Source organism: Mauremys reevesii, linkage group 6 (genome assembly GCF_016161935.1).
Source record: "Mauremys reevesii isolate NIE-2019 linkage group 6, ASM1616193v1, whole genome shotgun sequence".
In the NCBI taxonomy this organism is placed as follows: domain Eukaryota; kingdom Metazoa; phylum Chordata; order Testudines; family Geoemydidae; genus Mauremys; species Mauremys reevesii.
Window position 1 is genome coordinate 79992290 of NC_052628.1, and position 25708 is coordinate 80017997.

At 42.1% G+C, this 25708-nt stretch overlaps 1 protein-coding gene across 4 annotated transcripts; it reads right to left on the bottom strand.

Moving 5' to 3' along the window:
• Positions 1 to 5758: 5758 nt before the first annotated feature.
• Positions 5759 to 17165, bottom strand: GADD45G (growth arrest and DNA damage inducible gamma). 4 transcript variants are annotated; one of them, XM_039545993.1, is made up of 6 exons: positions 17042 to 17159; positions 11489 to 11579; positions 7324 to 7480; positions 7093 to 7194; positions 6788 to 7001; positions 5759 to 6455 (listed from the first exon to the last, which is right to left on the bottom strand). In XM_039545993.1, the coding sequence occupies exons 3-6, from the start codon at positions 7374 to 7376 to the stop codon at positions 6345 to 6347; spliced, it is 480 nt and encodes a 159-aa protein (XP_039401927.1). In that variant the 5' UTR covers positions 7377 to 7480; positions 11489 to 11579; positions 17042 to 17159; the 3' UTR covers positions 5759 to 6344. The 4 variants fall into 4 exon arrangements, with proteins under 4 accessions (XP_039401927.1, XP_039401928.1, XP_039401929.1 ...); XM_039545994.1 differs by having other exon boundaries at positions 7324 to 7576; XM_039545995.1 differs by lacking the exon at positions 11489 to 11579 and having other exon boundaries at positions 7324 to 7576; positions 17042 to 17165.
• Between the last annotated feature and the right edge of the window lie 8543 nt (positions 17166 to 25708).

The window sequence follows — 25708 nt, forward strand, 5'->3', positions numbered from 1 at the left end:
TTCCCCCTCACTCTCTTTTCAGTCCTCCCTGAAGATATTATAATGTCTTTTAATAAACTCAGTTATCTCTAAAGCCCTCTCTACACTTCAGAAATAACCATGCTTACACATGAAAGAAGATTGTGGCCCAACTGTGTTATACAAAATAGTTTATAATTGCCAATGTGCCTATATCACATCCTGAAAGTAGATCTTCAGTCAGCTCTACAGAGAGGCATTGTCACACTAGTGAGCATTTCATTCCTTTTCTCGACAGTAAAATTCTAGAAATGTGGGTGGGCAAATGCCAGTGCAAGAAGAAAGTTTGGGATTTCTCAGCACAGCATATTTTTATGACAATGAGATTATCTGCATGGAAATCATGTTCATATTATATAAAGACACCAGCTCATCCCTAATAAATACTTAATATATACTCTAATATCTCAAACAATGTTTGCACATATATCTTACTGTAGGACATTTAGGAAATAGCAACAGTATTTACCCAGCTCTTCCAATATCCTGTCATCACTTGTCCAAACTTTAGCAAACAAGCAATCAAACCATTTCTGCAATGATGGAGTAGATGGGAAATGAGCAGGAGTCAAAGGCCAATCTTTGATTATAGTCTGCAGAATTGATGGCACTAATTATGCCTCCTCCCTGGGTATTATGCCAGCACTGTATGTCTATGATTTTGTCACCCCTGCTTTAACATATGCAATGGATTTGGGATCCTTTGGGCATATAGTCATATGCATGGCTGACCTCTGCAACTGTGTGTCCGTTCAAGAAGTACAATACTCACACGTGCCTTCCCCTCACCCCCCAAACTAATTCCTGCTGACATGTGATTGCACTTGTTTCCAGCGATGATGTACATTCTGTACACTTGACTCTGTAACCTTGCCACTTTCTGCTGTTTTCATTTGACAGGGGGATTTGAGGACTGGCAGGTAATGAATTTGCTGAAATGCATCAGGTCTCATGTCATGACCTTGGGACATTTCTGCACTTAACATTTCCACAATGACTGGCTCCCTTCAGAGCATAAGTTAATAAAGTCTCTGGCCTGTCTCTCCCAAGGTCTGTGAGAGACAGGCCAGTCCTCACTTACAGACAGCCCCCCAAACTGAAGCAAATACTCACCAGCAACTACACATCACACAACAAAAACACTAACCCAGGAACCAACCCCTGCAACAAACCCCATTGCCAATTCTGTTTGCATATCTACTCAAGGGACACCATCATAGGATCCAACCACATCAGCCATACCATCAAGGGCTCATTCACCTGCACATCTACCAATGTGATATATGCCATCATGTGCCAGCAATGCCCTTCTGCCATGTACATTGGCCAAACTGGACAGTCTCTATGCAAAAGAATAAATGGACACAAATCAGACATCAAGAATTGTAACATTCAAAAACCAGTAGGAGAGCACTTCAATCTCCCTGATTTAATAACAGACTTAAAAGTCACCATTCTTCAACAAAAAACTTCAAAAACAGACTTCAACAAGAAACTGCAGAACTGGAATTAATTTGCAAACTTTACACCATCAAATTAGGCCTGAATTAAGCCTGGGAGTGGCTGGGTCACTACAAAAAATAATTTTTCCTCTGTTGATACTCACCCCTTCTTGTCAATTGCTGGAAATAGGCCACATCCACTTGGATTGAATTGGCCTCATTAGCACTACAAAAAGTAATGTTTCCTCTGTTGATATTCACCCCTTCTTGTCAACTGTTGGGAATGGGCTACATCCACCCTAACTGAATTGGCCTCATTAGCACTGACCCCCCCCATTGGTAAGGCAACTCCCATCTTTTCATGTGCTGTATATTTATACCTGCCTACTGTATCTTCCACTCCATGCATCTGATGATATATTCCCAAAGAGATGTCTGTCTTACAAGACAGGAAGGCCTTCTGGGGATTCAGCTGCATGTCTCTCTCTCTCTGGAGTGCAGGAGCTACATTAATTCTCTGTCTCTTTGAGTTCAGGCTCAGAATAACCCCCACTAGTTTAGCTCAATAGCTGTGTTTACAGCAAATACGTAAATCAAGGTAAACCCACATTACCCTTGTCTAGGACAGTCCTGTTTATCACCTTTACCTAGGCTAGGCTGTCGGTCTTAAATTTATGCTAGTGTGCATACAGAGAGAATTCAAAACTTCCCATACATTAACATATGCATTTTACAATTATATTAATAACCAGAGTGCTATTAGTTTTCATATGATGCCTCACAAGGCATACTTCACACAAATATTATTGCAGTAGCATGTAGGATGTGAATACAGGGTCATAATGACCTAATAATACTTATTTATCTTTTAATGTTTATGATTATACAATATTATTAAAGTACATGGATCTGACCATCATGCAGCACCCAGGGGAGGAAAATTACAAAGAGAAGTTCAAGGAAAGATTTTCTCTTCTTCCCTTACTGCTTAGCTCAAAACTTCCCCAATACTCAGAATCGCATCCTTTTCCTACTGAACCTCCATCAGGTCAGACACCTTTGGCGCCAGAATCTATTCTTCTTTCCCAACTGAACCACTAAACTCAGTAAACCCCTCCCAAATGCTCCCTCCTCATTAACCCCATTTTCATTCCACTCCCAGCTCAGCCTACTGCTCCAACCCACCCACAGCCCCCAGTGATACACCAAAGGAGCAAAGGCAATAAGGGACTGATTTTACCTCCAAGAAGCATGTGCAGGGGCCCCCAAGTTCAGCCATTGTGGGACTAACCTGCTGCCCATGTTCTGCAGGAGCTCCTGATTGTCCAACCTATTGGGACTCCCTCTGGGGCAGCCAGATGTATTGGAGTCTTCAAGGACTGAAGCAGCTCCAGTCCTCCCTGGAGTTAGCCAGTAGCGGTAAGTGGTACTGAACGCTGCCCTACAGTAAGCCACATTATGGATACTATAGTGTGGCTGACGGAGTGTTATTGAGGGGCTTTAGCCCCACCAATACCTAAGGACACATACATACCTTTATAACAACTGTACAGTTTTTTTTTCTCACAGATTAAATATATTTGAGTATGTAAAGATGATTACTCAGGTCAATTGATACCAGCTGCTGAAGTTTTGCCATGTTGAGTAATGTCTATCCTTAGAAATATTTGCAACAATACATATTTCATAAACTGCATATATTTGATTGCTATGCAGTAAATATTGATCGCTATGGGCCATTTTAATAACAAACCCAAGCTAAATTGGGCTTACTGCTATTTGCACTTCAGCTAAATGTATTAAACCAGAAAGATTTTCAATAGCATATGGGTCAAAAGAATGAATTGACATACTTTTCACAAGGCACAAATTGCAAATTTCAAGACATACAGAGAGGACAGGGGCAGCCTCTCAACTTGTAATGAAAGTAAGTGCAAAATCATCTCCTTCTTTCCCAAGTGTGTACTTCAAAATTAGAGTGCTGATCTGGGCTTGTTTCATTATTGTCTGAAGCGCAATATATTTTCACCATAGCTACTAAAACAGAGTTACTGTAGATTGAATTAGTTTTAGGATGTTGTTTTGCTTTCCTGCTTATAACAAAATAAAATAAACCTTACCATGGCTTATATACACAGCCAAACCATCAAACTGGCCAAGTTATTTCTTCATTTTAATGCAATGTCTATAATTTAAGAACTTTGTTCAGTTTTATCTGCTCAACAGCTTGTTTAAACCACTCAAGGCCATAATTTACTGCTCACACTTTGCATGAAAGTTGATGTCAGGACAGTTCATTTTAGCTGTTCTGAGCCACATACTGATTATGTAAGAGTGCCAAGTGCTATTTCTTAGAAATCTACCACAGACCTGCAAGATTCTCAAAAATGAAAGAGCATATATTTGTCAATGCAGAAAAACTGACTTGATATTTCGTATGTGTCAAGGTAATTGCTTTAGAAGCAATCTTTGCTCCTTTGCACTAGTGCTGCATGAGTAGGTTTTCTTCTTAACTGATGGAAAAGACACCATTCCTTCTTAATACTACTAAGAAAGCCTTAGTTTAAAAGTAACTTTTGAAGTGAGAACATGTGCAAGTGGAGGAATAAGATTTAAAATTTCCACCTCCTCAACACTTATTTTTATCTTTTGTATTTTTAATGCACCACAGAATTTAAATACCAGACATTTACAACTGTGTCCCAAGAGTAACAGATGTACCAGCCTGCTTCATTAACCATAGCTATTCTATTTATATTAAGAAGATACTCCATATTATGGGACATGTGTAAAAGCATCCATAGGAAAGGGTAGCACAGAAAAAATAAATTAAACTTAGAAGCCTAACGTATACTTCAGAGTAATTCCTCACAGCATAAAACTATTTAGGATATTTCTTGCTATGTTACTCATATCAGGAATATGAATTACTCTATTTGCATTATGATACTGTATCATACCACATAATGGCAATGACAGTAAAGCACAGTAATGAGTATGTGGAACATATTGCACCACAGGAATAGTGAAACCACAGAGAATTAGAACTTCCATTATCAAGAACAATGGAATCAGGAACTGGTGATGCAGTGAAATCCTCAAATACATGTACACCTGAACTATTTACCTAGAAATGCCCTTCTAATCAAACACTAAATGCTAGTCACTTGTGAAGCAACTAATAGAGGAACTATGCCAACACCTATGCAGTTATTTTCCTGAAAGATACTTAATGCTACAGTTCAGCCTTGCTCTTTTCTTCACCTACAATGATAGGATGTATTAGCAGACTTTGCATATATGCTATTAAAATAAGAATGTGGATTGTGTGTGTCATTCTCCTGTGCTCTTCTCCTAAAATAGATTTTCCAGCAACTTCCCAACTGTCTTTTGTAAGCATATAGAAGGTACAGCAGCCCACTAGATGTTCACTGTATATTAGAATCTCCCTGCTAAATGCTCAGTGTGCATCTAAGTAGTGATGTTACACCACATAATAATGTAACAAGTTGTTTTTTTTAAAAACATGCACCTTTTCCTAGATAACTCCCCAAACTTGATCTTGTTTTTTTCCCAGGCAATTGGGTTTGGGAACCCCAGCTTCTATTGTTCCAATTACAGATAACATGGCAGACTTTCAAGTCAGATGACTGCTTGAAGCAGATGCAAGCTATTCCCTTAGAAATATGTATGCAATGTTAGTTGTGTTTGCAGTTTTAGATTTACTTGTAATCTAAATAAAGTGTTGATACAACTAGAGTCTGAAGGGCCTGTAAACTATCATTTTAATTTTCTGTAAACTGTGATCATGGCTACTACCAGATAGTGACTTTTTGACAGATTCCAATAGTGGTTATTTTAAAAAAAATTAAATAACAAAAAAAAACCCACTTTGAAGTCTGAAACGCAAGTTCTCTTGGAACATGTGTGGTATTCCTCTAGTGGACAACAAAAGGCTGTCTACTACTACAACTCAGCTCATTAAGCATGCAGCTCCTCAGCCTTGCAAGCTGTTGTGATCAGCAGCTGTTGCAAAGGAGTAAAAGGTCAAATGATCAATTTGACTAGAAAGCATGGCTATTCAATCAGCTGCTATCCCTCAGAGGTAAAAATAAGTATTTTCAAGTAAGGGCAAATTTCCATGTGTTGGTTCATTATAGCACAACTTTATAGGACTAAAGAGATATGAAAAAGATAGCCCACACCCTGAACTTAAAAAAAAAAACAATACGGTTTTCCTCACCCAGTAAGCAAAAGAACACAAAGTTATTTATCAAAAAAGTTTATTATAAACATTAGAACTTTAATAGCAGCATAAATAAAAATTATTGCATTAGTAAACCAATTTTGCAAAGCAGCTCAAAGGCCTCTGATAAAATCGGTCTGCATAAGTCTTTGTAGAAAAAAGTCTTTGTATAATTGTCACAGTAAAAAGTCTCTAATAAGCCATCAAAGTGTTTTCTTTTTAAAGTTTTGTAGACAGTGCCAACAGTTCATAGTTACAATAGTTTGTCCAGTCTTTCCAAGTAATTTTTGCCCGATTCCCCAACCTTCTGTCCTGCCTTCTTAAAGTTCCACTTGACCTAAAAACTTGCAATATTTCTTCAGCTCCTGTAAACTTGCAATACTCATTCAGCTCCATGGCATGCCAGCCATTCCACTGCTGCAGCATAGTAGGGACTCACTGCTGGCATGAGACATCCCCTTTCTCCCTCACTTCTTCCTTCTCCACAAGAGCCCACTGCTTGCCAGTCTGAGCGACTTAATCCGATCTCTTGACCAGGCTAATCCACAGAATCAGCAACTTGTTGGTTCACCCAGGTGTACAACACCATGATGAGAATGCAACAAAGGTTTCAACCTCTCCCGTGCACTGAACCTTCATCACTCAGGCAGGGTGATAGTGGGCACCCAATCATTGACATTTCGGCTTTCCTCGCAAAAGAGATTCAGCTTTTCCAGCGCTGGATCCTTCCAAGCATCCTCATTGGGATTCTGTGAGAGCAAACAAGACAAAACACATTCCATGAATACATGTTACCAAGCTAGATCAGCAAGCAGTGGTGCTTTGAGAAGGTGCACTAGTCTCTTTAAATGGGCAGGTGCCTTGACAGGAGCAAGAAAGACTTGCGGGGGCGGGGGGGAATCTGTGGTATTAGCTGAACACCAGCAAGCCATTAGTTGCAGCACCCAGAGGCGGCTGGAGCACAGGATTTGCACTCTCTGGGTCACAACACAGCGCCAACAGGGGACTTTAGCCCTGGTAGGAGCAGGTCTGGGGGCTGCTGGAGGGCAGGGACCCTGGGCGGCGGCCGCCCCGGACTCACCGTGATGAGGATGCAGTGCAGGTCGCGGGGCTCCCCCGACTCCTCGCTGGGCCCCACGATGTCGGCCAGCTTGGGGATGTCGTGCAGGCGGACGATGTCGATGTCGTTGTCGCAGCAGAAGGCCTGGATGAGGGTGAAGTGGATCTGCAGGGCGATGTCCCCCTCGTCCTCCTCGGCCGCGGCCAGCACGCAGAACGCCACCTTGTCGGGGTCGCTGCAGGGGGGCAGAGGGGCCGTTAGACGCGGCGCCACAGGGCGCGGCCGGGGACCCCGGACTCCAGCCCCCCACCAGCCCGGATACTCACACGTTCATCAGCTTGGCCGACTCGTAGACCCCGGCGGTGAGGCCGCCGCGCCGCTGCGCCGACACCAGCAGCTCGTGGAGGGCTTTGCCGGCGCCCTGCATCCTGCAACACAGAGCGGGAGAGCGGCTGAGTCCCGGCCCGCCCGGCGCGAGCCCCCCGGGCAGCTGTTCCCCGGCCCCGCGCCCCGGCCCCGGCCCCTGGCTCAGCAGCGCGCCCCCGGCGGGTAGGTACCTGTCGCTGCTCTCGGGCACTGGTTCCTGTCCGTGAATCTCCTCCAGAGTCATGTCGCTTCTCACAGCCTGTATCCGTATCCGAATCCACACGGGGCGGCCCAGCGTTTAGATCCCACGGTCCGGTTCTCCCACTGGCTCTGCCCCGCTCCTGGCGACTGTGAAGTGCAAAGCGACTGTAGCTGCCTTATTTATAGGCAGCCTGGCTGCTGTTCCGGCAGCTGGCGGAGTTTCCGCAGCCCTCATTGGCCAGCCTAATGAAGTATTATTATGTTAATCAGCGGGTAGGCTGGGCCGGCTCGTGCCAGGAGGCCACGTGGGGGTGGGGATTAGATTGCCTCGAGTAAACTAGTGCTGCTGCTTTTGTTATGGTGTTGCCAGGCAGACACTGCAGATGTATTTTTTTTAAACAAAAAAATCATAAAAGGGGTATAAATTATGTCGGGTTGTGTGGTGCTATTGCTACCTGTGAACGTCGTCTTAATAAAAATGATGCCAAATGCACTAAAAATATTGCATATGGGGAACATAAAGACAATGCAACTCTTACCGGTTTATTTAGAGTGCAATAAAAGTAAGTAGGGCAGACTCGCAATAAAAATTAAAGGGTGAGGAGACTGTTTTGCGTTAGACAAACTACATTTACACGTGGATCACTGCATATTACGCTCCCTAATTTTGTATGCTTTGGATTCCTTTCCCAGCAAACTAGTTATTTTTGCTTGGCAGACTTACTACCAATGTAGGTTGCTGCAGAAATGTTCTTGCAAACTTTACCAAATTGAGGACACAAGCCCTGCATGAATAATGAGGCGGTGTGAGGAGCAGATTGTGGATGGCACACGCTGCTATTTTGCATTTCTATAGAAAGCGCACAATAGTGGAGGTCTGGCGTGTGGCAGTTTGGACTTCAGACAATTGATTCTTTTTCTTCATAGCAACACTGTCCACCTGCCACTGGGGTGGGGATTTGCTGCTGGGGTGGAGGGCATGAGAGGACAATTGCATTGCGGTCTTGTATCGTCCAATCTGCTATTGCAGATGAATGTCTCCATTTGCACACGCTTCTAGAATGCAATTGAATGTTAGGCCTTTTGAGCACGCGATCATCTCCTAGTTAAAGACTTTACTATTGTTCTTTGTTTTAATCCTTCATACACAATTAACACATTTCAGAAAATTACACATGAAAGTTTGGCAAAGAAGCAACCAGCATTTCAGTGCAAATTTGGAACGATGATTTATAGCCGGCTTTGTGATTAATTTTTAAAAAACAATTCACTAGACGTGTATCTATTTCCTCTATTTTCACAAGTGTAACTGTGCAATAGTTTTAGTGGAAACTAAAAAGTTGACAATTTGTAGCATATTGTGAACTCACTGTATATTCAACGCACTCACTTGCCCTGAAAACTAACAAGAGTTTCACCTGTCATTTTACTAAGTATCCAAATTAGCGTACTTCATGCACTGTAACCAATTTCTCCTGAAATCCCTGTTGCCTTCTTTCACTTTCAAAACACTGTAATCTTGATTAGTAGCGCTATCTGCTGGATGTTCAAACAGCTGCTGCTAAAATGTATCCTTCTCTCGCCCTGCCGTAATTACAAGTTACTGTGCAGAAACACTAGAACGATTTGCTGGAAAAAAGATCCAATACATGAAAACCAAAAAAGGGAAATGTATTAAGCAGTGATCCATGTACAAATTGTCCAAAAGTCTGACGTTTAATTCCCTGTACTTATTCTAGAGTACAGAAACTACTGCATCTGTGCATTAACAAAAAGGTTTGCATTTTCTAGCAGAATGGTAATCAATACTAAAGTAAAATTGCACCACCTTGTGGGCTCAATGATTTAGAAGCTACCTAACAAAGTTACAATATTTTCTTTAGAATGAAGAAAACCCTGAAGTCAAGTATTCAATGCACAATATACAGTATTTATAAAATAAGTGTATGCTAACTGTCCCATTAGGATACATTGAATATAACTGACAATGCTGATTTAGATTTTTCAAAACACATTTTAGAAAAGTCTCCACCTAAATCAGAGCGCAGCCCCAGAGTGCAACACACATTTCTCTACCTACCTATATTACACACACACACACAAAATATTGTGTTGCCTATACATCACTAATACCACCATAGACTTAAAAGTATGCTATATTATATAGAGTATTTTTCCAATTTTGTTTTTGGCATCTCTCTCACCTAGGATAGTAAAAATCGGTTATATCCATTCCTTTGTCAAGTTCTTTAGGTTGCAATATTTGGATTGCAAACACTGAAGAGGAATAACTAATTTGTTCTTAACACTTATTTTTCAGAAAACCAGAAATGTTCCAGTTGGGCCAAGGTTTGTAGAAATTTGATTTTAGAAAAATCTAATTTGGGGGTCAAATTTGAGCAGATAGTGCCCTTTTAAAATGAATTTAGTGTGAAAGCAGCAAGAATTAATTAATTGAATACTGAAGTTTTCTGTTTATCCCCAGAACAGGTAGTAGTAGTACAGACTTCCCCACAATGAAGGCATCAGTGCCAAATGAACCAAGTCCAATGAGGAGGGTAGTTTCAGTTTCCATGTCTATTCAATGAGCTGGCATCAATGCTGAGGCTGCCAGTAGTGTTTGTTATGTGGATAGCTGTTCCCTAAGAAGTGGGTTGAGACCAGCACCAACTTGTTTCCTATAGGCCACTAGAGAGCCATCATGAAGTAATGATATATGATTGCTACTAACTTAGGCTGGATTTAGACAAAAGAGTCTGTATCCTGTTACCAAATCCCCTGGGGCACACAGTCCTCCTTTAAATGCAATTCAGGTCCAGAACACTGAAAGTGTCCTTTTCAATACTTCATCGCTTCATTTAGGAATCTTAGATCAAGCAGCATCTGGACTAGAAACTTCTGCTTCTGTTGTGATGCCAACAATGTATGTTAATGCATTATTTTATCTGAAGAAAAGTTTCAGCCTTTAAGTACTGCAATTTTTGTTCAGTTTGGACATACCTTCAATTTAATACTTAGTAATATTTCCTATGTTTATTTCTAGTTACTTCATGAACACTAGTGTCAGTATATCCATGACAGAATCGGAATTCAAATCTAATAGCTGCAAAATATTCAGGTTTTGTAAGCAAAACATGAGCTGTTTAACTTCAGGCCCCAGCAATAGTTTCCTATGGAACCTCCATTTAATTTGGGGGTACAGGGAAATATATTAGATAAACCAACTGTTTCCTGAGAGCATTTCTCAGATTGCAACTAGTGTGGGACACAGTTCAGCACTGAAGAGATTTCCTGGAATATTGCTTTGAATCTTTTCTCAAATATTTAATGCAGTCACATTTAGTCTAGTAGAATACTGGCTTCTAGCCCCATACACAATGCCTGCATCATAATCCTGCCTCTGCTATGGACTTGCTTGAGGACATCATAACCTCTGTCTTAGTTTACTTATTTGTAAAACGGACATAATCATACCTGCTTCACAGAGGTTTTGAGAGAATTAGTTAATGGGCCAAATTCAGCCCTAATGTAAACAGAGAATTCCAGTTAAGTCAGTAGAGTAGTGCCTGCTTACACTAGGATCAAATTTACCCTAGTATATACAATCCTTTACAAAGGTCAAGTGCTATACATTTGCTAAGTGTTGCTAGTTATTTGTCTATCCTCTTATAAGAATACATAATCATAGAGAGGAACGCATGCACTGTTTCGAAGAATAATCTGTGATGGGAATGGCCACTGCAAGTCTCACACTGAATTAATGTGGATGGGGCAAATAAACAATGCTCACTAACACTTTTCAGATGTATACTCTGGATTTCACTACAAGTAGGCTCCAGTTTCCATAGGTAGTGAAATAGAATGAAAGTCTTGACCTGATTCAGTGCCTTGCAATTTGTTAATCGTGAACTTCCACGTACCCATTTGTGTATGGGTAGGGGAGATAAGAAAATTACTTAAGAAGGATCCAGAGTGGGCCAAAATATGTTCACATATTTGTATATACAGTTACTGAAATTACAGATGGTCCAGTATTTGCATCTAAGTGTCTCTTAACATGCAAACTTAAAAAGACACAGATTTGGAAGAATCTCACCATATATGATAAAATGTCAAAACATCACAGCCAGGCACTTCATAGTTAAGGATTCTTACCCTCATGGCTTCTCAGTTCATTCCATTGTTCTCAGGGATTGTAGCACATATGGTGCATAAGACCAAGCACATCACCAGATTCTTCTATTGCCTGTGTGATCAGAGGGAACTGTGAAAGCCAGGACCTGAACTCTTTGCATTGTGTTTCCTTGCCACACTGGTCTACGTGCTATCAGATGTAAACTGAAATGAACTAAGAGTATTGGTTATGAGGGATTTGGGTCAGTGGTTAAGAGACACAGGATTCCAGCTACTTTTCGTCCACAGCCAACTCATGTGCTCAGCCTAAAGCAACATGGAAGTGCAGTGCGAAAGCCAGATGGAGAGGAAGGGAGCAACAGCATGAAAGGGTCAGAGAAAGAAAGGCAACACAGAAGGTATGAGGAAAGAGGGACAACCTGAATGAAGGGCAAAAGGGTTATGCCTCATTAGGATTCCTATTCAGGTCAAACAATTTTAGAGGGGCATGATGCCTTTAATGTACAGTGAAAAAATTCCTACTTCAGTGAGACCTACCCCCAAGCCCTTGTTCATTATTCTACCATTTTCTTGTAGAACATTTTTCCCCCTCCTATGTTACTGCAACTCTCTCTATAAAAGATTGTGCACCATTTTCACACTTCAGAATTATCAACTCAATATGGGTTAAGGACCAAGCAAGGAATCTGAATTTTTACTTTTGTGAATTTATGTCAAATCCTCCAGGTTATCTTTGTGGGCATTTGTAAATTTCTTTGGGCAGGGAATATGTTCCATGTCTTGTATAGCACTGACCACTCTTAGCACCTAATACCTAGCACTTTTCAATTTCATAACATGTTGGAAACAATCAATGCATTTGTGAGGTAATTGTTTCCCTGATACCAAAAATTACAAATATAAATACAAATTTAACAATATTAATTTTACTACATTTAATAGTGTTAGTTTAGAACCAGTTACACCAAAGTGTTATTTCAACAGCATAAAAGGCTAGAATGATTTGATTAAAGCTTTGTTCAGATTACTAGCTTTCCTACATTATTAAAGACTGATTATGTCCAAGTGCAGTGTTCAAAATTATAGGGTGACCTCTTGTGGACAGAGAAAATATTTCTTTTGGTCCAACACAACAAAAACAAACTAAAATACTACACTTAAATCCAGTTCTTATTCTCACACACTGAAAGTTTTAAAATTAAAAACAGATATATATAACAGACACATATGCATGAAGAAAACCCTAAACAACAAGAGAACCAACTAATTCTACAAAAAAAATACACAGATGGAAAATTTATAGGGAAATATGTTGTGATCAATTCAACCATGATGAGAAGTTAGTTGCATTTATATTTTCCCTCACCCACCCCACCTCCAACAGCTTTTGCAGGCCACAGATTGCAAACTGATGCAGTAAAATTTAAATACATGGTTTTGGCCCAAGTCAAATGTGGGAAGTGCCTGGTGCCCCCCAAATGAAACAGCCACAGTAAACCAAGATTGTTTGGATTTCACAATACAAAGTTCAGTAAAGGCTTGGATCTATCATGTTCCCCATCCTTTCCCAAACCATATCTAGGACAGTAATTCTGTCATGGTGAATTTGAAGGGAATGGGGAAGCTTGTTAGTCATAGTGTAAATGGCCAAGTTCATAAAAGGTACAGGAATAATCACAAACACAAAACATGAAAACATTTTGTGGGTCTCACATGTCTAAATTAGTCCATGAAGTGTCTTCTCATGGCTGACAGATGACAGTGAAGTTGTTTCCCCTACTAGCACCATTTCTGCTATATCTCCATCATACTAATTCTCACCTTTTGGCTAGACTCCTGCATGGGAGGCTCTTCTTTCAACCCTCCCCAAGTTTGTTCAACTAAACTGTCTCCTTCATCCACACACTCAACACGTAACTCCATTGACTTCAACTGGGTTGTTCCAGATTTACACCAATGTAAGTGAGAACAGAATTTGGCCCCATCTAGGCATGAATTTTTGCTAAGTGGAAATCGTGGGTTCTCCAGTTCATTTAGTGGCGACAAAAGTACAACCTTACCTTTACCTACACATTCACTCTAAATTGTGAACAAGTATACATCACAATTATCTCATGGAATCATCCCAAAGGGATTAAATAATGACATTCTGCAAATGTCTTTTTATTTAAGAAAGAAGAGGGTATGCTGAACAATCTCACATATAAAAGCTAGGGCAGATCACTAACGGAATACAAGTAAAGGCTGGAACTGCCGTTATTTACATCCAATCACTTGTATGCACTGCTAGCATGATAAACCCACATATCTGGTAAGTTTTGTTGTGAAGGATTGGTGTAGGCTCAAGTGTTAGGGCCCAGTCCAGCAAGGTAGCAAGTGTCAATAGTGTGCTCAGCACATTGCATGATCAGGCCTTTAATTCACAGAGGGTACAAGACAGGCTGTAGTTAAGCAGGAAGCGTAGAGCAGAACTGGCAGTCAAGACCTACTATAAGCAGTAAGATGCTAATTTTAGAGTCCAGTCCTGTTTTGCCATTGACTTAAAAGGGAATAGAATCAGACCTTATAAAGCAGAAAAGTTAAGTGGTGAGCAAATATAACTCAGTGTGCCTGTAGTAGGGCTTACCCAGTCTAGCCTCAGACCCTGCCATTGCCTCAGTATACCTACCACCATGCAAACACACCACCACAGCTCACATTCTCTCTATACTGCACCACCTCTGAGGTGGTTTACTAACATAAACTAACACTAGAGCCTTTCAGCCCATTTCACCAGGAGCAATTAGTCCTTTCAGTTTATAATGGGCTTCAGTAGCCATATAGTCCTCCCACTAGAGTCAAAAAAGACTTTCGGGCTTATCAAGACTCCTCCTTCTTTCCAGCCCTTCCTCCTTTCCAGTCCACAGTCCTTTACAGCCCGCCTAGCCGGGGCTTCTCACTCAGCAGGCTCCTGTTCCCTACAAGCCCATTCGCTGAGGTTTATCCCTCAGTAGGTTCCTGCTCCTTACCGACCTCTCACCCCCAGACCTTCTGCATGGGAGCACTGAAGAACTGAGTCTTGTCCCCTTCCCTCTAAATTTCCTCCCCAAAGTCTGACTGAACTCAGGCCACCCTTTTGTCCCCCACCAGCCCTGGTTCTTAGTCATATGGGGAGGTGGGCTAAGCCTGGCATGGTGCAGCTGAGGCCCACTCCCATTAAAGGGCTAGTTCACCCTTCAACGGTGCACTGTATCTGTACAAATGCCAATTACCAAGAACAAAGGTCCAAGATATACAGACAAAAGGTAGACACTCAAATATAAGAAAGGATTCAAGTTAAGCAAAAACTCTTTTTCTAGCATCACGTTCCTTTAGTAAAAATAATATTTCTTCAGATAAAACTCAAAGAGAAGCCATGCAAACAAAAGCAAGGGTTCTTCTGCAAAATGTTTCATTTTTTGTTAAAAATGGAATTCTTACATAAATTCAAAACCCAGGATTTTGTATTTAATTGAAACAATGTTGGATAGCTTTAATCAGATAAAATAAAAGAGGCTGCACTGCAGCTGAGCATGAAGATGGAGCCTTTGTTTCAGTCATCCCTTTCATATCTTTGACCTAGAAGGGCAGAAGTATCCCCTGCATAATGTAGGTTTCAGCTATTCACGCAGAGTGCCATAATCTAATACTTAGAGTGGCGAGAAAGGTTTTCTTCAAGTGTTGCTGAACCAACACTGTTGCTATGTTCTTCTGCCTGAAGATACTATTTTAAAGAGGACCGAGAAAAAAAACAGCGATTGGTCTGGTAATAGCTGAGCACCTCTCTTTTAAGATGAGAAATTACTTCCTTGAAGATTTGAACGATGATGGCTATTAATTAGCAACACTTTGTTTCTCTTTTAAACCTCTCACCTGTAAAAAGGGCAATGTTAAAAACCCAGATCTAGAATGAAGGAGATTTTTCTAAGTTTCTTGTCATGGGAGTGGCCAAATATAGCAAAGGCTACTGGGGAGGTGAGAAAACACTGCAGTAAGTGGCATACAATGGAGACTCACAATGGCCAGCAGGATAGGCATCAACTGCAGTGTTTTGTACCATCTGCATTATGGTCTTTATCTAATGCTGTAAATTGGCATCTTTTGTCAGTTTCACCTAGTAACAAGACTTCAGGTAATGGTGCATCAGAGAGTAACATTCAGAACTGAACAGGGAGCCCAGTGACAAGCCCTTGTGTCAGTCAGTTGAAATAACTCCTTCACTCCCTTCTCATGTGTGTATGTAGGCTAACTATCTTCCATTTTCCCCTCATCAAATCTGCATTGAGCAGGCTGCTGAAAACAGACAGTGGACTGGTTCAGGCAATTCCTCCTCTTTATAGATTGTACATGCAGCTACTAGGTGTGTATATATAGTCAGTCAGGCATCAACTGCCAATGGGCATGCCTGAGTCTGATGTTTCCATATAATAAAATATGCAAATATTTTTCCATATCAAACATAACATTGACAATTTGGCCCACAGATCACATACAGTGCCCAAGTGATGCTCCTCTCCCTCCCCACCAGCTAGTTATTGGTGGAGGCAGCACTTCTACCACCAGCTTTGAAACTTCTGCAGTGTGAAAGTCCACAACAGCACATAGCCCTCAGGTTGTCTTGATATGGCAAACCTCTCTGGGAAAGTAACTTAACAGAGGGATAGATTCTAAGGCCTGAAAACTCAAGTAGCAACAAAAGCCAATGGAATGGAAAGTGAGCTGGGAATGAAGACATTGCAATTAAAGAGAACCATGTTCTGGAAGGGGAGAGTTGTAACTTGTTTCAACTGATAAATAAATAACAATTGACTTGTTTTATTTGTGATATGTGGGTTGGGTAAAGGGGAAATACTGGAGCAGACAGAGTTTATTCCCCCCCCTCCCCCCATATGGAACTGGGTACTTTACTTCAGGCAGCCAAGTTTGAAATTGCTGACTTGAGTGATTTGCCTACCAGCACACAACAAATCAGTAGCGGAGATAGGACTCCGGTTCTGCAAGTGACTCAAATCAAGCTCTGGCTTACTGTAAACACAGAAATTCAAGCATTATTATTTCTTCCTTGGGGCTGGATTGTTCCTTAAAGGTAAAGCCCCAGACTGAAGTTGTCAAACAGTCAACAAGGGCTCCCTTCCCAGCACTCCCAAACACAAAAGCGCAATGTAGCTAGTGCACCATCCCTTCCTGTACTCCCCTGTGTGGGGAGGCTGCTCTGTTAGCATGGGCAGAAAGATTGTGGGCATAGACTGGCTTGCTTGCTTCCTACTCCTCTTGGAGTAGCTAGTATCACTAGCTTTACATCACCTTTGTCCCAAGAGAAGGAGAAATATAGTGTAATAGAGTAATCCCCTACTGAAAATATACAAATCCAAGAAGCAGAACTTTTTAAGGGTTAATCAAAAAAGGTACTGTATTAAAGGCCTTCACTGTAGCAATAAAAATGACCCAAAGGAAAAGAAAAACAAACAAACTACAACATACACACTGCAGAGCCAGTTTCTTCCTTCCTAATTCTTTCTTTTCATACTACAAACAGGAGAAATCTGAGCACTTTACCTTAGAAGAATAGCTTCGTGCATTTCTCCTAGATCCAGGTGAATCTACTAGCAGTACTGATGACGTCCAGGTTTTGGTCATGGGATGGATTTGTTAGTGCTGTTTATACCTTCGCACAGCACCATCTAGCGTTAAGAAAGCAATATTGCAACTTCCAATTGATAGGTGGTGGTAATTAGGAGATTTTTGTTAAGTTTTGTTCTTACTTACATCTTTGGTTCTTGATGGTGACCCCTCATTTCTCCCTGAGCCGGGGAGGTGAAATGAAAATTTGTTTGTTGGGTTTTGTTAATCTTATCACAACAGCAAGGGGGAAAAAAACACCCTCCCCCCAAAAATGGACAGGTTGAGGGGCTGATTGGCTGCTACCAAAATGAGCTGCAGGGTGATATAATATAAAGTTCTCCAGGGCCAAGGAGCTCAGGCCAGATTAAGGTTTGGTAGGGATTTTGATTTAGGCTAATTGTTTATGATGGGGGTGACTATGTTATGTCATTTTTGTAAGTCCAATTAATATACTTTCAGGGAAAGGGCTTTGTTAAAGTGCCACACTTCTGATAACTACAATAGATCATAATTTTTCTGCTTTTCACTGAATTTGAGTCTACAACTTACATTTCCAATGTTATACTTGTACTGTGATTACTGCAAACCCTGTATTGTGCTGCAAGGTGTGAGGCTCATTCTAGCCTGAAATTTTAAAGTGGATCTTGATTCATTGGTGCTGTATCCCTGTGCTCTTTGGTTATTATAGAATGTTGTCATCTGTACTCATTCTCCATTCCTTGGCATATTCTTCTGCTATGATTATTAATAGTTCTGATACATAAGCGTAGTTTGACTTCTATATTTGGGGGGGAGTGGCTCCAGTCACACCAAGAGGGCCACACCTGGGGGGAAGGGAATTCCATGCCTGCCCACGGGGGCACCATTTCAGATTGGGGTGGGCAGGCATGGAACTTTAACCATGATTCCAGGGGCTACTTAGACAATTGAAAACTCTAAAGTTTTTGCAGGTAATAACTTCAAAATATCTGACAGGAGCATTGTATCTAATTCCTATATCAAGAAAGAAAAAAATATAAATATTAGACCCACTCAGCTCTAATACTAGTATGTTCTGACATCTTGTGGCAAGTCTCTTAAGGGACACTAGTTAGGTTTAAAATAGTAGTGTATATTCTTACTCAGATACTCTTGCTAAAGTCAGATGAGACCATTGTGCTCATCTAGTCTGACCTCCTGCACCTTGCAGGCCACAGAACCTCACCCACTCACTCCTGTAATAGACACCTAACCTCTGGCTGAGCTACTGAAGTCCTCAAATCATGGTTTAAAGACTTCAAGTTACAGAGAATTCACCATTTACATTAGTTTAAACCTGCCAGTGACCCCATGCTGCAGGGGAAGGTGAAAAATCCCCACAGTCTCTGCCAATCTGACCCGGGGGGAAATTCCTTCCAGACCCCAGTTATGATGATCAGTTAGACCCTGAGCATGTGGGCAAGACCCACCAGGCAGATACCTGGGAAAGAATTCTGTGTGTAGTAACTCAGAGCCCTCCCCATCTAGTGTCCCATCTCCAGCTGTTGGGGATTTTTGCTTCAGGCAGTCGCCGATGAGCCACATGCCATTGTAGGCAGTCCGATCATACCAACCCCTTCATAAACTTATCAAGCTCAGTCTTGAAGCCAGTCAGGTTTTTTGCCTCCACTGCTCCCCTTGGGTGGGTGCTCCAGAATGTCACTCCTCCGATGGTTAGAAAACGTAACCTAATTTCAAGCCTAAACTTGTTAATGGCCAGTTTATATGCATTTGTTCTGGGGTCCACATAGATGCTTAACTTAAATAACTTCTCTTCCTCCCTGGTATTTATCCCTCTGTTGTATTTATACCGAGTAATCATATCTCCTCTTAGCCTTCTATTAGTTAGACCAGAGGTGGGCAAACTATGGCCTCTGGGCCAGATCCGGCCTGCCAGCCATTTTAATCAGGCTCTCAAGTGGGGTCTGGGGCTTGTCCTGGTCTGGTGCTCCAACTGGGGAGCAGGGTTGGGGGCCATTTCGCGCAGCTCCCGGAAGCAGCAGCATGCCCCCGCCCCGGCTTCTACGTGTAGGGGGCAGCCGGGGAATCCACATACTGCCCCAAGCATCGCCCGTGCAGCTCCCATTGGCTGGAAACCATGGGAGCTACAGGGGCCGTGCCTGCGGATGGGGCAGTGCACAGCAGAGCTGCTGGACGGGTGGGGGAGGGGGGGTATGCCACTGCTTCAGGGAGCCGCTTGAGGTAAGCACCACCCAGAACCTGCACCCCTGAACCACTCCCCATGCCCCAACCCCCTGCCCCAGCTCTGATCCCCCTCCAAACCCCTCAGTCCCAGCCCGGAGCACCCTCCTGCACCCCAAATCCCTCATCCCCAGCCCCACCCCAGATCCCGCACCCCCAGCTGGAGCCCTTACCCTCACCCCGGCATCCCACCTCTCCTGCCCCAGCCCGGAGTCCTCTCCCGCACCCTGAACTCCTCATTTCTGGCCCCACCCTGAAACCTGCATCCCCAGCCAGAGCCCTCACCCCTGCACCCCAACCCCAATTTCATGAGCATTCATGGCCTGTCATAAAATTTCTATACCCAGATGTGGCCCTTGGGCCAAAAAGTTTGCCCACCCCTGGGTTAGACTAAACAAGCCAAGCTCTTTGAGTTTCTTCTCATAAGACAGGTTTTCCATTCCTTAGATCATCCTAGCAGCCCTTCTCTGCACCTGTGTTCCAGTTTGAATTCATCTTTCATAAACATGGGAGGAGACCAGAAATGCACACAATACCCCAGATGAGGTTTCAACATTGCCTTGTATAATGTTACTAACTCTTCCCTGTCTCTACTGGAAATACCTTACCTGATTCATCCTAGGACTACATTAGCCTTTTTCACAGCCGCATCACATTGACAGTTCATAGTCAACCAATATACCCAGCTCTTTCTCCTCCCTGTCACTTCCAACTGATAAGTCCCCAGCTTATAGCAAAAATTCTTCTTATTAGTGCCTAAATGCAAGACCTTTCATTTTTCACTATTAAATACCATCCCATTTCTGTTACTCCAGTTTACAAGGTCATCCAGATCTTTTTGTATGGTATTCTAGTCCTCCTCCATATTCGCAATAGCTCCCAACTTTTTGTCATCTGCAAATTTTATTAGCACACTCCCACTTTTTGTGCCAAAGTCAGTAATAAAATGTTAAATAAGGTTGGTGCCAAGACTGATCCCTGAGGAACTCCATTAGTAACCTTTCTAGCCTGACAGTTCATTTTTCAGTATGATGTGTTGTAGTATTCACTTTAACCAGTTCCTTATCCACCATTCAGGTCTCATATTTAAAAATTTATTAAAGCTAATGTTACCGTTATATAATAGGTTGAGAAAAGAGTGTCTGTACATCAGGATATAATGCTTAGCTTATCCACAAATACAAAGTTTGTTTAATCCCCATCTTCTCCAATAATTTCTCACGTAGAACTATATCAAATACTTTACTGACATCCAGGTAGATTAGATCTACTGCATTTCATTTGTCTAAAAAAATCAGTTAAGCTTCTCAAAGAAAGATACTAGTAAACTTTGTTACCACCTCTTGCATACAACAATTAAAACAATTGTAGAAAAATCTACATTTACTTTCTATCATTTAGGCTACTTATTTTTTGCAGTTCATCAAGCTTTGAACAGATCCTTAAACTTTAGGAAACAGCTTAACAGCCCTTTCTTATCCCAATCGCCTGTTAATCACTCTGTTCATAAACAAAATTCTGACTCCCTGCGTGAGGGGTACAAGCTCGGAGCAGTCTCTTTGTCTCCTCTGCAGAACTCGTTACATTGCACGCTCAGGCTGCCTCTGCCTGTCTGAGGCTTGCAGTTTGGGAGGGCAATTTCCCTCCACAAAACTCCACCTATATTCTGATATCTTTGATATCTGTTGTATTGGTTCTTTTGCTGTTCAGACCATGGTTAGTGAGAAAAATGTCATGGGGGGGGAGGGGTCATTTCTCAGGCCCTGTCATTGGCCTCTTAGGATTACTTAGAATGGAGGTGTAGGCTAATGTGAATGGTTTTCCAAGTGTGGAAGGCTCTAAGATTCTAACAGATGGCATACCTAGACCAGCATTCTATGTAATTTAAAGGATTTGATTTTATTATGTATGTTGTAGAATGAATTCCCTTAGAGAAAGATTCCACTGAAAGCTAAAACCAAACACTTAAAGATCTCAAAGCATTGCTAGGACATGTTTTCTGATCAGCTCCCTTACAACTATAATGAAACAAGAACACGTTTCTTCTATACCTCCATCTGGTGAAAGAATTGCCCCTCAACCCCCAACACAGAAAGCAGATGTGTTGGACTGTCTGAAACTATTCTCATATCTCAGGGCGATGCTCTCTAATGGAACTTTTATTAGCAGAGATGTGCCAAACTGAGCAAAAATAATCTGACCCCTCCTCACAAGCTCTCTCTTGTGGCATCTGTTTTAGGTCCAACAAAGCAGACAGACACTCTCAGAATGAACTGCTAGCTGATCAATGTAAAACTGAAGTGTACTTCATATCTGAGTTGTCCCCATTGTATTTTTGTGTTTCTAAAAAAGGTTCAGATTGTGTTACATCTGAACAGCTAAAATTAAAATATGAGATGCTTTTTATTTGATTTCTTTCAAATAGAAATTGGGCAAAGAGTTGCAAAAATCATGAAAAACCTTGATTATTCAGAAGGACACCACAGCAGTTAACTTTGTTCTGTTCGTAGGCCATACATAAATAGAACATTCTACTGTCCTTCCTTTTCAGTAGTAAAATAAGAGCTTGTTAAAAGCTCAGAAATGAATATTTCTCTTTCCTCCCCCCGCCCCCACCACCTTTCCATTCACCTAACCACAATAACTGGAGATGTTTTCTTGCTGACTAATGAAGAAAATCAAAACATCAAGTTACTGTGATTGCACCTAGAATTATAAGTTCCTGTGTCTCTTCAGTCTCATTAATTATGTGCTCAGATACCATGTTGGTAAGTGCACTATAAAATGCCTAGGTTAAGAGAAACCCAATCAGACTACAAGTATTATAAGGTTCCAGAGAGAAAACTCAGATTGGTTACAAAGTTGCAGAAATATACCTTAGTGATGTGGGGAGATAGATTAGAGGGTGATGGTAATCTCACTAGAATTTGTTATTGATTTTTAGTTATTTGTATTGTGGTAGCACGTAGAGCAACTGGTCATGCATCTGGGCCCCGCTTTGCCAGTTACTGGAATTATTGGTATTTACATGTTTATCTGTGGTCCAACAGATGTAATAAACAACCAAAGTATCAAAATCAGAGAACATAGCAGAGGAGAGACATAGCACTGACAAGAATCACTGAGCCAGACTGAGAGAGAATTATTTTATATTCTGGTGGATGGTATACTCTGGTGGATGGGAAGCCCAGGGTCCAAACCCCCTGCTCCAATAACTACATAATTATTTATCTAAAGTGGAACAGCTGCAATAGGAGAGACTGAGAGAAACCTGCATCAGAAATCCCGATAGCCCAGTAGTTCAAGCATTTCCTTGACAGATAGAAGACCACTTGTTCAACTCTTTTGTCCCCATCAAGGAGAGGGGTGAAGTGAACCTTGGTCTCCCATATCCTAGGTGAGCACTTGAACCTCTGTTATGAGGGAGGCATCACCACCAACACCTCCTCTACTCCCTTGGATTTTGTATGGGCCCCACACCAATCTGATAGGTGTGCTCAGAGCTCACCTAGCGGATTAGGCCTTTCAGGTAATATAGGGAGGGGTCTCAGGCCTGGCTGAGGCTTAGGTGTGAGACAGGTATCCAGAAACCTAGAATGGGGTGCCGTGCATGTGCCCAGTAATATTTATTCAGCAGAAACTTAGGAATGAGGAAGGGAGGGCTATAACAGTGAAAATTCAGGCAGTGAGGGCTTTTAGGTGTCTACAGGGGTAGGCAGCAGATGAGCATGGGTTCTGAGGATCTCAGTGGGCCTAAATTTTGGACTTAGGTGCCCGAGTCCTTTTGTGGATCTGAGCCTTATCTCATATGAATTAAAGTGGCCATTAGAAAGTTCATTTACCTTAGTATCTTGAGCAAATGATAGGAGGAGAGCTGATGTAAGTATTCATAAAAGTTAACCTTCAGGAGAATTTCATTTTCTTTCCTTTTTTTAGGGCATAAGTACTGCAAACAAACTGATCTATTCTCCTAAGTGCCATACATCCACAGCCTCCTAAAGTGGATGTGTTATAACAAACTCTCTAACAGGAGGTACAGTTAGGCAGAGCGGTCTATTAAAAAGAAGCTAGATAAGGAACAAAACAAAATCTGCCAGTTGATAGAAGAAATGGGGACACCAGAAAACTAAGTGTTGTACACTGACTTGCATAAGGTGTATGCCTACCTCCTGCATCCTAAGTCCTCTTAAAACAGGTCATTTAAGGCAAAATAGCTCAGATATTTGTGCAAATTGTTTGTTAATATACTGGGAATTCTCTATCGATCATTTTTGTGCCCTGTGAAAGAGACATCTACAGGTCAAATTACTTTTATCACAAAAAGTCCTTCTATCCTCTATTTTGCTAGCACACATCTATTCAAGATCTAAATCAAATATTCCAAAGTAGCATAAAATGTGTTTGAAATAAAACTCGTTAGATGAGATTTTTATGTGGTTACAGTAGAAAAATTAATGTACCTGTTACCCTATGGCTTCAGAAGTGTACATAGAAATTTACCTAATCCAGCTTCTGTTGAAGTCAATGGGAGACAACATTTAGGGTTTGCAGATTTGGGGGTATGGTCCATTCAGGGCCAGATTAAGGAATAGGTGCCTAGGGCCTGAAGTCATATGATTGCATCAGAATCTCAGTTAACTTTTTTTAAATTAATTACTTTTCAAGCTCTCAGGGTTGCAAAGAAAAATGGAATAATGGAGAGGTCTGCTACCACCCTGAAACAATGCCACTGAAAGGTGTATGCTGCCTTGTTAATTTCAGAGAGGGGGTTACTCCAAGACCCACTGCTCTGCAGGAGGCCTGCCAACACCGTTACAGCAGAAGACTCTGGGTCAGCAGGAAAAGTGCAGTGTGCCTAACCCCCTAGCCCAAGCAGATACAACACTCCTGCAGCTAGTGTAAATTCAGGGGGAGACCTGCTGCCACGCCTGCTCCTCTGTGGGGGGGAAAGAGGGACCCCTGCCTGCTGCCACTCCGGAAGAACAGCCCTCACACCACTGCCTCTCTGGCAAGGGAGGAAGCCCCTGATACACTAGTGGAGACCTGGGGCTGCAGGGCCCTTTCATCATGGTGTGCTTTGACCTCCCAGATTGCCTTAATCTAGCCATGGCTCTATCTCTGATTTTTATTTAGGCATTTATTACATTTAGTCCATATTATAATCATGTCTACAGAACTCATCGCCATAGGATCTTTGCACCTTACCAACACCAGTGAGTTTAGCCTTACAACTCCGCTGAGAGAAGGAATTATTATCCTCCTCTCACAGATGAGGAAGTGGGAGGATAAATAACTGCTTAAGGCCACAGAAAAGCTAGGAGTAGAAAGACCTGGGAACAGAACCAAGACCTGATTCTAAAGCCTCTGCCTTAACCACAAGACCATCCTTCCTTCAGTGCACCTGAAAGACATTCAATGATAAAACAACAAAACAATAGTTTTTTCCCAGAAAGAAAGAGACCAAAATTATTTCCTCCTCCAAGGAAAAAACGAAAGTCATCATCGGGGCGGGGCGGGGGAAGGAGGGGGAGAGTAGCCTCCCCTCCCCACTTCCCTAAAGATGGAGTAAATCCTCAGAATGTAGTGGCAACAAGTGATGGGGAACCTCTCCTCCCTAACAACATAATGGTGTTGGCCTTCTCCCTTTGAGTCCCAGTTACTTAAAGAAAAAACATAATTCCAGCCATGGGGCCTGAGGTAGTTACTATAGCCTTTTTGCCTGAGAGAAAGGGTGGTCTTGTGGTTATGGCAATGGACCAGAACCCCAGATATCAGGGTTAAACTTCTGACTCTGCCACCGGTTGTTGTCAGACGCTCCCTCTGTGGTGCTCTGCTCTGTTCAATGTTGATATGAATCGGCTGCGTGCGTGTGTTCCCTCTGTCTGCTGCCCCAGCTCTGTGCAGATAGCTGACACAGCAGACCTCAAGAGAACCCCCAATGACCACAGACTCTAGTAAGGTACAAAGGCACGTCGGCCAGGTTTATTGTCAAACGAAGCACAATGATAGTTCCCTCGAGACTTTACTCTACAGGACATACTACGAATATGTGCCTCCTGGCAATGGACTCAGCTCAGTCAGTGGCGGGACTTTCCACTGCCTCCTAGGCTGGACAAAGACATTGCCCCAGGGATGCATTCTTATACACAAGTACAAACAAGTTACACATCACTCCTGATGTATTGAGGTGCAACCCCTCTACGCAGCAAGGTACAACCCCTCTACGTAGTAAGGTGCCGCCTCTCACCTTGTACATGTTGGTTCGAACAAAACAACTCTATCCATCATATTACCCTTTTGGCCCTGTCATTGGGATGGGTCAGCTTGTTACTTGTTATCTGTGGAATGTTCCAGTATCAGAGTGTCCTAGTACCGTGTTTA

Excerpts from the sequence above, each read along its gene's own strand:
- GADD45G (XM_039545995.1), bottom strand. The coding sequence starts at position 7,376 with ATGACTCTGGAGGAGATTCACGGACAGGAACCAGTGCCCGAGAGCAGC. Across the intron at positions 7,195-7,323 it reads GTGCCCGAGAGCAGCGACAG|GATGCAGGGCGCCGGCAAAG; the intron begins GTACCTACCCGC and ends TCTGTGTTGCAG. Across the intron at positions 7,002-7,092 it reads TCGGCCAAGCTGATGAACGT|CGACCCCGACAAGGTGGCGT; the intron begins GTGAGTATCCGG and ends GCCCCCCTGCAG.